Source organism: Ophidiomyces ophidiicola (assembly GCF_022830035.1).
Source record: "Ophidiomyces ophidiicola strain CBS 122913 chromosome Unknown scaffold_6, whole genome shotgun sequence".
Lineage (NCBI taxonomy): Eukaryota > Fungi > Ascomycota > Eurotiomycetes > Onygenales > Onygenaceae > Ophidiomyces > Ophidiomyces ophidiicola.
In genome coordinates, this window is record NW_026054646.1 from 292,453 (window position 1) to 306,531 (window position 14,079).

Here is a 14,079-nt window from a genome sequence, read left to right on the forward strand (position 1 = left end):
AGCTATTGAAGTAAGGAAGGGTTAGGGTTAGCTACCAATAGAGTTTGATATGGTTTCCGATCAATTACGGAGTACGGTAGTAGGGTTTGATGTATTACCAAATTAGGCAGGCTGGAGCCGCTGGACAAGGGCTTGTGTAATAACATCTAACCTAGCGTGTTATTATTAGACGACCAAGCCACTCAACTAAAAAGGTCAACACCTTATTGTGATAGATCTTAGTTAGTCATGTTTGGCTGGTTCAACACGTACTGAGTATTTATATGGAGTACTTTGAGATGGAAAACACAACAAACTTAATATCTAGAACAGCAGAATATTTCAGATAACCCCTTGAACCCTCTGTTCCTTCCAGCATTTAAGTTGCTAGCAAGAGAACAGTAAGCGGGCTCTTCTCGTACGTACATACATTACTACATTATGTTAACTGTTAGTTCCGCCCGAGCTCTCAAGAACACTGAAGTCAAATAGGAGTGGCTGCAACATCGCATCCCAAGTCCAGAATTGGCCAAACATTCGTTTACTACAAGAGTGCGACGGAGCATATTGGGATGCGCCTGATCAACTTATTATACGTGCGACCTCGACCTCTTCGACTTCATTCCAGGCCTTTGTTCTCTTACCGATGGGCACATAAGATGGCGGGCCCCGAAAAAATCGAAGAACAAACTCTGTCCTTTTATTTCAAGAAAAAGTACTACCCGGTCAAGATTGGTCAAATATTCAACAATCGATACCGAATAATCGCGAAACTTGGCTATGGCGCCTACTCTACAGTCTGGCTTTCGTGGGATGGAAGGTCTTTTCTTTGCGGCCCTACGACCCTACATTTCATGCTAATCTGCATCTAGAGCATCGGAGTATATCTCGCTAAAGGTGTCTGTACGAGTTAACAACGCTGAAACCTGCCCTGTCTTTAACGAAGTCAATATGCTCCGACGGCTGAGGGAGTTTGAAGAAAAAGAAGAGGCTAAGTACGGGGACAAGCATATTGGACTGCCTTATATACGCCTTGCAAATGAAATTTTCGAGACTGAAAGCCAATTTGGGCAACATTATTGTATGGCGTTCAAGTCTCAAGGCAGCAGTCTCCGTACGCTGCAGGAGCTTATTCCTACTTCAAGGATGCCAAGGTCAATGACAAAATGTTTTATTCACCGTCTCCTTTTCGTCATGAATTGGCTACATGTTACCTGTAATGTTGCACATACTGGTGAGAATTCCTCTTTTTGTGCACGTCGGATTTTTCTTACTCTGTGTGATAGATATTTCCGCTCAAAATATTTTAATGGAAATTGAAAACGATTCCATCCTTAAGGATGTTGAGGCTCGGGCACCATTAACTAACAGTGTCCCAATAACGAATGACGATGGCTCTGTTGTTTATAAGTCCGTTCCGGTCGAACCTAGAATTACCTCACAGCCAATTCTTACCGACTTCGGCCAAATGCGTGCAATCGAAGAAGGTGGAAACAATGATTGGTGGATGTCGGATCTCTATCGTGCCCCGGAAATTGTCCTTGGACTCCCATGGGGCTGCCCTGTAGATATGTGGTCTATTGGTGTGATGGTAAGCTCAACTTTACATGATGCAACTAAATTCGGTGTTGATGGCCGTTTTGACAGACTCTTGAGCTCTTGGAAGGAAACAATATCTTTGATCCAGTTGACCGCGTTCATAGTCAGTATGTTTTACCATTAGCCCTAGCGCAGTATATTGGATATCTTGGCCCTCCCCCTCTGGAGTTGATTCAACAGAGCCCGATTTTCTCAAATTACTTTGATGAGGATGGTGAGTTGTTATTCTTCCTCAACCTTGTAGTTGGGCGTTGCAGCTAAGCTCACGTGCAAGGGAACTGGGCATTATCCTCTGAGCTTGAAATACCGCAGAACTCTCTAGAGGAATTTGTCACGTCTATTCCACCAGGCGAAGAAAAAGACCAGTTCTTGCGGTTTATACGGAAGATGCTGACTTGGGACCCCAAAAAGAGAGCCAGGGCAGACGAACTAGCTGGAAAGGATGACTGGTTACTAAGCCCTGTTGAATGGGAAATATAATGGTTGGTGCTCCCTGAAGGCATTAAGAACCTTTCCTTGTGAGAAATAAGGCTATTTTTAATCAATCCAAATAAAAAGTAGGACTATCGTAGTCGTCTGGTCAATCCATTTTCGCCTGCAGCTCCTCCCTCTACACAAACTTCAGCACAATGGTTGAGGAATACCTTTTTCCCTTTTCAAAAACTCGATAAACGCAGCCGCACTCCGTATAGAGGCCAAGTAAAGGACCTACAACATGGATATGGCTTAATCGGTGCTATTTTTTTGTATACATTGGAAAAGCCGTAAGCTAAATCCCAAAAATCGTGAATCTAGTGAAATACTCATGATATTTGGCAGATCGCAACAATACACTATAGGCAGCGCATTTTTCGAATAATCACCATGTTTCGTGGAGTAATCGTTACAATTATCTACAATCACACCTTGGAGATTCAAGATGAGTTTCAGTTTGAAGGTGCAGCTTTGACATTAATGTCGACCAGTAAGACACAGAATTAACAACTCTTTATAGCCTTACTGATCATCCAATTCCGCCAGACAGAGAAAATATTGTGGACTCGCTTGAGCCGATCAATAAAATATAGGGAAGCACGCTTAAAATAGTTATTGGAATATGGCTTCTAGAAAGACAGATAGGAGCCCAGTGTATAGTACCTATTGTTATTACTTTAGGTAGCCACCCTTCCCTTGGATGTTGCGCACGACTGCTAAGCATAGATATTAGTTTGTACTTTCGGTCAAGCTTTTGTTGCACGGCATGTTGGCAAAAACGCCAGCTCTGGACTCAGGCAATCCAAGAACGTGTTGTCCGCACTTGTCTCTGTCAAGGCAATCAAGTCTATGGGTACGCTTAACGAATCGTCACCTACTAAAAAACAAACATATATATATATACATTTAATATTCTAGAACTAGGCCTTGAGAAAATCATGGAGCGCATGTTACAGAGACTACGTGTTCATGAGTTATATCTTTCCAGTGGATTTACATATGTGGCTTCTTATTCTTATTTTGAACATCCTTGGCGAGCAAATTTTGAATGATGACTGGCAGGTCTAGACACTTATACTGTGGTTAGCAACTCTTCCGGCCATCTGGTCACCTGCCCTTGCTTTTATTGCTTTCACCATTCAAACCAAGGTTCAACATTTGAATCCCCTTTCTACGGAACAGGCATTTACCGCACTGGCTCTTATTTCTCTTGTGACAATTCCCGCTCAAAGTTTTATGGCTGCGATACCCCGCGCTGGCGCTTGTCTCGACTGCTTCGAACGCATTCAAGAGGACCTCCTTCCCTGCCGGGTCGATTACCGCTACGTCTCTTTAAAATCAATCATAGGCGAGCTTCCTTGTGACAGTGGCTCAATAAACGTTGCCTCCTCTCACATTGCCTGTTGTCATCAATAGCCATGGCTAACCAACACATCTATTCTTGATTCAATCTGCGGCCTCCTAGAAAATCAAGCAGTTGATGAATCTTGGTACAACGCGGTTATATACGCATGTTGCTTGGAAGACGATATCAAGAACTAGCCAGATGGTAATCACACCATAATTGGCAACAACGGACTAATTTTAAGTGGAGGGCAGAAACAGAGAGTGGTAAGGAAATACGACTTTAATTTGGCGGATACTTCCTAACATAAAGGCAGGTATTAATAAAATTTGGGGAAGATAAACTTTACCTTTACATCCCAATATATGTGACATTGTGTGCCATGGCCGATATATCCCTTGCTGGCAACCTGTGGGAAATAGGGGCAATTTTTCAAGTGTCGGCTCGACTTCACCAGCGTCTCTTAGAGGCAGTGATAAGGCATGCACGCCCCGAAGGCTGTAGCTTCGGTAACACTGATGAATAGCTAAGATCTCCACAATCCTTCTTCGCGGAGACAGATACTGGGATTACCCTCAATAGGTGTGGCCTAGAGAGCCCGAAGAATAAGTTACTTTCATTGAATAAACCCGTGTCTTCAGCTGACCGACCTTACAGAGTTTTGCAATTGCGTAGCCCAAGCTATACTTGTTTGCACTGGTTCTAGCTATATGGCTCTTACGCTTCCAATTACCCTGCCTATCATCTATCTTATCCAGAACGTTTATCTAAAGACGTCACGCCAACTTCGACACATGGATCTCGAGGCCAAAAGTTCAATATATTCACATTTTCTGGATATTCTACACGGAATTTCGACAATTCGGGCATTTGACTGGCAACAGTCATCAAAATATTAACATATACTGTCTCGAAGCTTCACAAAAACTCTACTACCTTCTTTTTTCTGCACAGAGGTGGCTCAACCTAGCCCTAGACCTTCTCGTGGCCGCACTCACTACAATTATGGTTGCTCTGGCCTTCACATTGAGAAGTAGTACCAGTCCCGGCCAGATTGGAGTGGCTTTAAAAACCATCTTTGTTTTGAACCAGTCACTTGAAAAACTGATTACTTCTTGGACGTCGCTAGAAACATCCTTAGGCGCCATTGCTAAAAGTTAAACCGCTCATTGCTTCAACACCAACAGAAAACCAGCCTGGTGAAGATGTGATATCACCAACAAACTGGCCCAATGCAGATGAAATTCAATTTGAGTCTGTGTCGGCATCATACGATGATGTATTTATGGTGCTGGAAAATGTCATAATGCAGGTCAAGCCTGGTGAAAAAATCTGCGTCTGCGGTCGTAGCGGTAGCGGGAAGAGTTCCCTTCTTCTCACTACCCTCCGCCTGCTGGACATGTCGACGGGGCGCATAATAATCGATGGTGCAGACCTTGCTACCGTTCCGAGACATGAAACCAGATCACGAATCATCACGATTCCCCAAGACCAATTCGTTCTCACTGGTTCTGTTCGTCTCAATGCAGATCCTTCTGGGACTATTCTCTGATGATTGCATCCAAAAGGCGCTTGAAAAAGTGTATCTCTGGCCTTTAATCGAGTACCGTGGGGGGCTAGACTGGAACATGGACCTTGGCTCTCTCTCTGCCCGAGAACAGCAGCTCTTTCGATTTGTTCGTGCCATGCTTCGGAAGGGTGGGCGCAGGGTTCTTCTGCTTGATAGGCCACTAGCAATGTCGACAGCAACACAGCCCTTTTAGTGCAAGACCTTATCCTAAAAGAATTCCAAGAATTCACTATAATTGCAATTACACATCAATTATGTTAATATATTTTCATGCTCCCCTTTCTTGGATAAATATTCTCACATACAACCCTTGTGAAGTTTTTTTTTTTTTTTTGCGCATTTATTTTGAGAATTTCTCTAACTGTTTAACTAGTTGGATACAATAAACAATTATGACAAAGCAGCCCTTTTTGATAGAGGAAAATTGATAGAATTTGACAGTCCATCGGCACTTTTGAAAATAGAAGATAGCCATCTTGGGCGTCTATACATTGCAAAGAAATAGATTTTTAGAGCAATCGTGATTTAGTACTCTTTCAGTGCTTTATTACTCTAGCATCCAGCTATATATGTTCCCAAAAGAGATATATTAAGCTTGGCGTACGTTGTAGGCACATTATTTTCTATAGTATGCCAAAATTTTTGCTCCCACGGCCGACTTACGATTCAGCAACTGGGCGCCCAAGAAGATATCCTTAGCGGCAGCCGCTTGACTTAACAGCCACCATAGCATTCCGTAGATTAAGATGTAACTTTTCATTCCCCTTCCCTGCCGAAATAGCTTTCATAACTTGAGCTTTTGGGTATTAAAACCATTCATTTAGGGTGTCGGTTCTGAAAAGGTGTGTGTTTAGTAACAAACAGAATCAAATGTTTCTAATAGAATTGATCTATAAATGTAGGTATATGTACAGTATAGAGTATATATAGGCATAAATATAAGTGAAATACCCTGGTAATGTCTGTTGTCTGATGAAAGTATGGTCAGGGTTAATTTGCAAGAAACCTTGCAGAATTGCACTTTTCGGCTCTTTCTAGACAACACAGAATAACGTCCCAGAATTTATCAACATCCATGGCGGTGGGAATGGTGACACCATCAGTACACTCCGCCTTTGTGGCAACTGTACGTCCCACTTGGCCTGTCAATTTGATGTCATTTCCATGCACACCATCAGTGACAACATCTATAGCAAACCTTTTGCCATTATCATCATTAAACCACAATATATCTTGTTTGTCACCCATTTGTGAGCTGTTGAGATTTGAGAGAAGGACAGCAACTGCAACTGGATCATGCAGAGGTGGGCCAGTATCCAGACCAAATACTGTCTGATACGTGTTGGCGAAGAACAGAAGTAGGGCATGCAGCATCCGACGAAGTACAGAGGGCTCAGAACCGTCACCAGATTCGGTGGCAAGGATGAGAGATTGGATCTTTTGAGTGGCAAGGACTTGGTGAGTGAGGTCTAAAGTTACTAGAGTTGTCTTAGGGGCCACAATGGGTGATGTCAAGACAGATCTAGCTGCTTCCGGGTCAGCCTGCTCAAAAACATATTAGCACTATACAGAAAGAGTGAGAAGTGGGAACGTGCGTAAATGTTAAATTCCGCATATGGGGTGATATTCCCGATCCTATCAGCATCGCCAGGTTTCTTGCTAATTGGTACACTCGAAAACCCTCCACCAATGGCTCCTCCCATAATACTGACCCCACGAACATGTTCAGCTACTTCTGGGAATGCAGCGAAGAGGAGAGCAACATTGGTCAAAGTTCCAGTCGCAACGACCCAGGCAGTATCCTTAGGCTGTGCAAGAAGTGCATTGCGCATCGCTAATATGGGATTGATGTCCCTCACTGCAGGAATGCTGGGGATGGGAAGGAGGTCGGTCCCGTCAATACCGGAGCAGCCTAAATATATTCAGCAAAGATCTAGATCCTAGAACAAGCGACAGATAGGCATACCATGGATATCCGGTGCATGAACTGCTCTTCTGCAGAAGGGCTTCTCTGAGCCAGGGTAAACGGGAATATCAGGTCTTCCAATAGATTCTAGAATGCTACAAGCGTTGATAGTCGTGTTGGCTTGCGATGAGTTACCATGAACAGTGGTGATGCCCAGTAGGTTCAGATGCGGGTGATGGGCTGCCAGGAGAATCGCAAAAGCATCCTTGGTCCAAAATCAGCTTGGAACTATATGTAGCTATGCAGAGGTCGCAAACTCACGTCATGCCCTGAAATGCACTTCTCTTAGTATACAACTGCATTGCCCATCTTCAAATGTCAATGCGACTGAGGATGATTTAGGAGCAGGGGTACCTACCAGGATCACAATCCAGCCAAAGCGGGATTCTCTCTTGTATTTCTAGTCCCATTTTGAACGGGCCAGGCTTCCTTTCGCGGTTCAATTCAGTTCACACAGTAATCGCACACAATGAGATGGGATGATCAACGGGTCAATGGCTGAAGCAGTATGACTGCCCAGGAGTAATGACTCCTGGGTGGGGATCCTGCGATGGCCCCCACGGTTACGTTGATAGCATCTGCTTAATAAGCAGCCAGCTTGTGATCGCGATTGATCAGCCACATCCGAATCGGCTTGTTCTCTCACGTCAAACGAGGGATCATAACCAAGTCGCAATTTCTCTGATGCCGTCGCGACTCTCTTGCGAACTCCCTTCTCGGTGCAGGCTGTGGACATACCCCATGATTCCCATCCGTTGATCAGCTGGTCCTCAGTGACCTCACCGAGGAAATGAACAAAACCACATCGCCAATCACCAAATCCGCTGGTTCAGCAGCAGCCATTCTACCTGGCCCACCAAGGAAACCGTCAGCTGAGGTACGGCCCAATTCTCGGGTCCGAAATGCGCCCAGATCTACCACACCTGCCGATTTTACGAGTGAAAGGGCGACAGTGGCATTAGTCCGTCGAGTACTCTGCGCCCAGGTAACACCTGCACATGGCTCAGAGCAACGAGAACGAGGTACTCCCCGGCCATTAGAGGAGTTACTGCCTCCTCTAACGAGCTCCAACGAAGTCGACCTCCAGCTTTATGCTTTGATTGCGATCATCATGAAGGAATTCGTTTACTCGTGGTATTCCAAGATCACTCCAGATCATGGGTTTACCGAGGAAATCATACAGGTGATTGCCCATTGTACACGTTCTCTAGAGCAGCGGTTACGACAGGTGGATGTAACTTCTCTTCTCTTGGACGAGATTCCCTCATTGATTGAGGCGCATGTCATTGGTGAGAGTTAACAGCAAAGTATATTATCCCCCGACGAATCGAGTTGACATAGTTCATCTGTGTAGCATATCGTGTGGCGGATCAAAGCGCAGTGGCAATCCAGTCACAATCCCAGCTTCGAACGGCCTACCACGCCCTGAATCCTCACCCGTCCCTCTCGCCTGTACCGGACGCGCTAGACCCTGCGCTTGCCGAACAGCAGCAGCTAAACGAATCCATTTATTGCCAGATGCTAGCACAAGGAGTATTGGCTGTTCTTCTCCCCACTGAAGACTTGGAAAATGTATGCTTACGGACATTGGTGGGCGACATTCTGGCGGATCTTCTCCTTGGTGAGATAGTAGGAGGCAAAGTTGCGCAGAGTTGGTTTCTTTGGGAGATTATTACAAAAATCGCCAGAGAAATAAACCCTGACGCGAGTCAAGATGCGGGGATAGAGCCAATAAAGAAGAAAAGCCGGCTGGAGAGCTTTGGTCTTCTCTCCAGTCAGACCGAAACTCCGGATGGCTATCCTGCCCCGAAACGCAAATCGTCTGTATCCGATATATTTTGGAAACTATTGCAGTATGTGTATCTGGGGTATTTGGCAATTCGATTCGTTCTTCTCGAGTTTGTTCAGGTGGCATCGCGCTCGTCGTTTACCCCCGCTCGAGGATCCGTGTCAAAGAAAACGTCGAGAAATAGCGCAGGCGACGCCGAATCCCGGCCCAGTAGAGACGCTGCGCGACGTCCCTTTATTCAGTACCGGATTTTTAACCTAGCGGCGCAACTATTTGATGTTCCAAGACGGATGCCATGGCTGGGAGGGTCCTTCTCTTTGGTTCAGCACCTGCTGCTGGAAGGCCCGGGGAGATTCGGGAAGACAGACGGGTATATCGATAGGTGAGTCGAGCTCCCCTTTTTCTTTCTTTAATCCTGCGCCAATTTCGCTTTCCGAATGAATCCCTTGCACAGCATCCGTTTGTCCGCAGCTGGCCCCGCACAGAAACGGGGCGAGTCATTCATGGCCTCAAGCGGATAGCGCCCTAAGCTGTCGTATGGATGGTGAGGTCTTCTCCGAGATCTATTTCTGGCAATCCTTGCACTGGCAGGGCAATGAGAATGCAGAGCAGGGATTGAATCCACCGGTGGCATTGCCCGCATGTCACTACGGTCACTTGATCTGGTGGAGGGCAGCCGTTCTGGGCCAATCGAGCTGTTTGCTCGGCGGCCAAACTTACGCCGTACCGGGGGGTATCGAATACCAGCCCGTACCGTTCCGTGACGTTTCTAGCGGTTCTGTCACCGTTTGATCGCCTGCCTTTTCGGTTCCATACCGCCCGCCCGCTTAGCCACTCATATCCCCGGAATTTCTGAATTTTCTGCTCGCCTTTGGGCTGCCGCAACGCGCGACATGCCAACAGCGCCCGTACGGTATTGCTCTGAATACTTTTGGCTGGCGCATTGTGCACGGAAGATCCGCATATTGGTTTGGCGCCAGTGGCTTGAAAACTCGCCATGCTCGCATCCGCTGGACTCTGGGTCGGCCCTCCCTCCCGCCCGCTTGAGTCTCCAGATTTCCACTTTGCACTTCTGGACGCCGATTGACAGATCTCGCCCGTCTTTTCGCCAACAGCACTGCCTGAGTCGCGCTTCTCATATCATCTGAGTCGAGAAAGATCATGCGATGCCATTGGTGTTCTCGCGCCATCTCTGCGGCCAATTGCTTGCATGCTGCTTACCTCCTTTGTTTTGCCTTCATCGCAGGGCCAGTTGAAATTAAAACCTTTGAAAGGGGCTCTTTTGTTCCAAGCGTATCGACGATGTCTGCACTTGTTACCCGAGTTAGGGCACTAACTAATGATGGATGGGGTTTTAAACCGGCCTGAAATGCAAAATCCCCTTCATGGCATCCTTCTCCGGATCTCAATTTTGGGCCATCAAGTGATCGTGTCCAGGCGTTGGATCATGCACATTCTTGCCTAAAAATACTCGACCGCGTCTGCTCTGGGCCGGAGCTTTAAACAAGGACCTTGTCGATTCCAACATCTGCATTGATCTTCACATCGCTCCTTTGATCTTGGCAACCCCTTCAAGTTTTTTGTTTTTGCTTTTCCTTTTTCTTTTCCTTTTTTTCTTTTGGCGCTATTCCCGATGTTTGTTTGCCGTTAACTGAGTGTTCTTCCAACAGCTTCCTTTGCCAGACAATCCCAAAGCATCTATTCACGCCATCGTTGCTACCATATCTGCTGCTTGCGGTCCGGACCACGGTGTTTCCCTCCAACACTCGCCCCCCATCTTCAGGGGTCGTCGACATCGGAGGTTTGGGCGCCAGCCAAGATGGCACCGTCTCAGTGCCCCTGGGCGCGTCCACTTCCTCGCGTAACGCACCCCAGCTCGAACAACTTCAATCCGATCCAGGATTATTGGAGAACGCCAAACTAAACTCTGTTAAACGTGCATGTGCAAGAAGCCTCCGCCAACTAATTCCAAGGCGCATCGGACTGGCCATCTTCGGCATTCCAAGCTCAGAGCATCTTGATGACGCCACCGGTTTAAGCGCCGAGGGCAGCCATCACCCCGCTTCGCTCGATATGACCATTCCAGCCTGTGCCGCGACTGCCCCGCTGCCTCCAATAGGTGTCGGTTTCAATCCTTCCACACCATTTTCGGGCGCAACGGCTGAAACTGGGCCGAGCAGCAACAGTGATTTACAACCAGGCTATTCCATCCCTCACCCCACAACAGCGCCGTCCCTAAATGCCGGGTTAACAATGAACTTGAAATCAAACCTGTCTTCGCTTCGAGAACGACAGGATGAACAGCTTCTCTGTGCTATTGAGCGGGATGTGCTCGATCTTTTCTCAGATTCGTATTGTAACAAACATCTCGTCTATTCCATTGTTGAAGCCGTGTTGATTAAGCTCATTCCTGAGTTAACGGAACATACCGTTGGAGAGCTCATGGCCGAGCGTGGCTTACAAGAGTGGGCGGGGCAAAGCATGGATCAGAACCCTTAGAGGTGGCGATCCTTTTACGGTTGACAAATATCTTGCGGGCCGGCTTGTCAATTTTTCTGGGCTACTTACCATGGCTCCGCGTTGCCCGGTTAAGCTGTATTCACGAGGCGAGCTTTCGAGGCCTGCTAGAGACATACTTTTTGAGCATATTAGTTAGCTAAGACCGCAATTATTTTTCGAATAATCCATGCGCAACATGTCTTGTCCCTTGGTACAGATGGACCAAAACGTAAGCGATCGGTTGCCCCATACACCAACAAAGGAGGGGGAGGCGGGACTTTGAATAAAAAAAGGCGTCATAGCGCCCTGAATGTTGCACATCTCAGGAAACAATCAAATGCCCAAAAATTCAGCCAAAAAACAAAAATGCTCAAGAGCGGCAATAAGCTCTCAATCCGTATATCTCGCCACGATTGCTGCTCCCCTGCCGCCCAAAAAAAAAAAAAGTTGCGTTATGTACATACATGTATTACCGGGTTCTCGTCTCAATCCTGATCCCTAACAACATAATCCAATCTGGTAACCTAAAAGACCAAAGTCAACCAAAAGCGAGTTTTTTTAAGTTCCATCCGCGCGAGCGGTATACATTGTAAAGAAAACATATCAACCAAACCCCTACGTAGACAGAAAAGCAGAAATACAAACAAATGCCGTAGTATGAAGTCAGGTAAGCGTGGTCGAGCAAACAATGACGTTGAAAATTAGGAAGTGGGCCCGAGTCACAGCTAGGCAGAAGAAAATACAGCGAGATGGCAAGTCTACCAAATGTATAGTAAATGAGGGAGCGAATGTCTCAATCTTCGGCAAGGACCCGTAAACATTAGTGGCATTGACATCTAGGTTTCCACAATTTCGTCGAATGTAATCACAAGGCATGAATGCTCCTTTTCTTTGTCATCCGTGGGAAGTCGGTATGTTCATCAATAGGGTCCAGCGTAGGATTTCGGGTGTGGACAAGATCAAGTGTACAGATGAGTTTGTTGATCATCGCAAGATCTTGTGTTTCAACACCAGATGGTCGGTTGCGGAAATAGCTTTTCACTAGCTCAAGTGCTTGCCGTGCTTCGTCCTGCGTTGGGGAGCTGGGTGAACTGATAGGGGATATAGGATTAGATTGGGAGAATATGGGCGATTGTATGGATTCAGTGTTGATCTCTGGTCGAGGACGCCCGTTCGTGATGACTGTCTCATCAGTAATTCCATTCGCGGTGTCTTCGATGACAGAGGGCTGCAGGACTTGTGGGCGGCCAGGGTCCGCTGATTCATCGGAAATAAATTTCTGCTCTAAAGATGGTATTTCTAGTGTTTGGCTTCTCTGCTTCTTCGGCTGGTGTCCAGTGGAATCCTTCTCTGATATGAAAGCGGAGCTTATATGATTCGACATGGCAATGGTTTCAAGAGGGGAAGTGGTGGGCGAGAACACGTGTGAGAAATCTTCGGTTCTCTGCGTTGTTATGCAATCGATGCTCCCTTTCCTGAATACATCGAATTCTTTTTTAGGGGAGATGGGTGAAGGGCTCGTAGGAATGGAAGGGGACAGGGGAGAGCGACTACAGGGAGTTTGCGTCCCAGAGTTAACAGTAGAAGTAGTTTCAGAAGTATTTCCCGTATCGATGGAGTTCTTGCGTGTTTGTGTTACAAACAAGCCATTTTTTTTCTTGAATTTCTCCAGCCAAGCTGAGTTCAAAAGCTTTTGGTGTCCATCGCCATTACCAACACTATTTGCAAAGAACAACGCTTTTTCCTTGATCATAGCGTCGCTCAGATCCCTGCCTTGACGTTGATGGTTTCGGGCCCAGTTAGACAAAGCCTTCTCGATGTCGGGGAATTTGACCTTAGACCTTTTAGTAGGAGACGTGCTGCCTTCTTCTGGATAAAGATATTTCTCTTTCTGGCGTAGCACTTTCGATACAGTACTAACAAACCGCGTTAGGATAATAGTCCAAGTTACTCAAGTATACTGGAGCAGAACGTATTACCTTCTCTCAACACCAAACATAGCTTTTAACGGCAGTTAGCTTCATATAGACAGGACAGCCATGAAAATAATCGTATAGGGTCTTACCTCCAATCTCCGTCTGTTTCACATGGGGGTTTTCTTCATGGTACATGCACATATTGCGACGGTCCGTATCTGTCAGCGTTCGTCGTGGGGCAGGTGAATGCGGAACGTGAGGAGTATGCACGTTTTGCAAGTGGACGAGCGACGATATAGGCATTGGTGCTAATGGAACTGGACCGTAAGTCGGTTGAGTTGACAACATGGCTGGCCATGCTGGAGGCATCGTCAGAGGGCCCAGCGGTTGCGGTGTATACGGCTGCGATAGCGACATGTTATACGCTGGCTCCAAAGGCACAATTTGTGAGGTGCCAAATGGAAACCCTTGATAATCACCTAAAGGATGATGAGGAGAATTGAAAGCTCCGATATCATCCCAATGAGAACTCGCAAAGCCATGGTCTTGCGAGTGCTGGGTCTCAGCGTCCATCCCCAAGACAATAGTTACTCCCAGCCACAAGGCAATTGACACCAGAAAGCTCCTCCCGCAAGTACGGCTTCAACTGTTCGCTCCACGTGAGGAACAGGCAATTCAATGGCAATCGCCGCCAGTTGTGCAATTCTTATAAGCCGATTTCGTAGTATGGCAGGCCAACATATGGATGGGGGTCCAGAGCCAGCACAGAGAGGGGGCAATATGGAGTAGCAATAGCACAAGGAGGTCGCGGCGGGTATGGGATATGCAGGATATATCATCAAGCAGATGCAGGTATAGGCTAGCTGGCGACGTTGGCTGGTCGAAGCTTCCGGGGCGCACGGGGAAGGATATGTAGGTCAAGGCAGGTCGGTGAGGGGTCGC

General features: G+C 46.7%; 5 protein-coding genes across 5 annotated transcripts; 3 read left to right on the forward strand and 2 right to left on the reverse strand.

The window, feature by feature from the left end:
• Positions 1–638: 638 nt before the first annotated feature.
• On the forward strand, positions 639–2,058 carry LOZ57_002259 (uncharacterized protein; the record flags this gene model as incomplete). Its single annotated transcript, XM_049251334.1, has 5 exons — positions 639–799; positions 852–1,213; positions 1,266–1,570; positions 1,627–1,792; positions 1,853–2,058. The coding sequence occupies 5 exons, from the start codon at positions 639–641 to the stop codon at positions 2,056–2,058; spliced, it is 1,200 nt and encodes a 399-aa protein (XP_049109634.1).
• A 2,344-nt stretch (positions 2,059–4,402) lies between these two features.
• On the forward strand, positions 4,403–4,949 carry LOZ57_002260 (uncharacterized protein; the record flags this gene model as incomplete). Its single annotated transcript, XM_049251335.1, has 2 exons — positions 4,403–4,456; positions 4,539–4,949. The coding sequence occupies 2 exons, from the start codon at positions 4,403–4,405 to the stop codon at positions 4,947–4,949; spliced, it is 465 nt and encodes a 154-aa protein (XP_049109635.1).
• Positions 4,950–5,957: 1,008 nt separating this feature from the next.
• On the reverse strand, positions 5,958–7,343 carry URH1 (Uridine nucleosidase 1; the record flags this gene model as incomplete). The annotated part of the gene is made up of 5 exons (XM_049251336.1): positions 5,958–6,509; positions 6,563–6,879; positions 6,934–7,138; positions 7,195–7,202; positions 7,292–7,343. 5 exons carry the CDS (start codon positions 7,341–7,343, stop codon positions 5,958–5,960), a joined length of 1,134 nt encoding a protein of 377 aa, XP_049109636.1.
• A 380-nt stretch (positions 7,344–7,723) lies between these two features.
• Positions 7,724–11,221, forward strand: LOZ57_002262 (uncharacterized protein; the record flags this gene model as incomplete). The annotated part of the gene is made up of 3 exons (XM_049251337.1): positions 7,724–8,222; positions 8,288–9,104; positions 10,393–11,221. 3 exons carry the CDS (start codon positions 7,724–7,726, stop codon positions 11,219–11,221), a joined length of 2,145 nt encoding a protein of 714 aa, XP_049109637.1.
• An 865-nt stretch (positions 11,222–12,086) lies between these two features.
• On the reverse strand, positions 12,087–13,710 carry LOZ57_002263 (uncharacterized protein; the record flags this gene model as incomplete). The annotated part of the gene is made up of 3 exons (XM_049251338.1): positions 12,087–13,137; positions 13,201–13,222; positions 13,287–13,710. 3 exons carry the CDS (start codon positions 13,708–13,710, stop codon positions 12,087–12,089), a joined length of 1,497 nt encoding a protein of 498 aa, XP_049109638.1.
• Between the last annotated feature and the right edge of the window lie 369 nt (positions 13,711–14,079).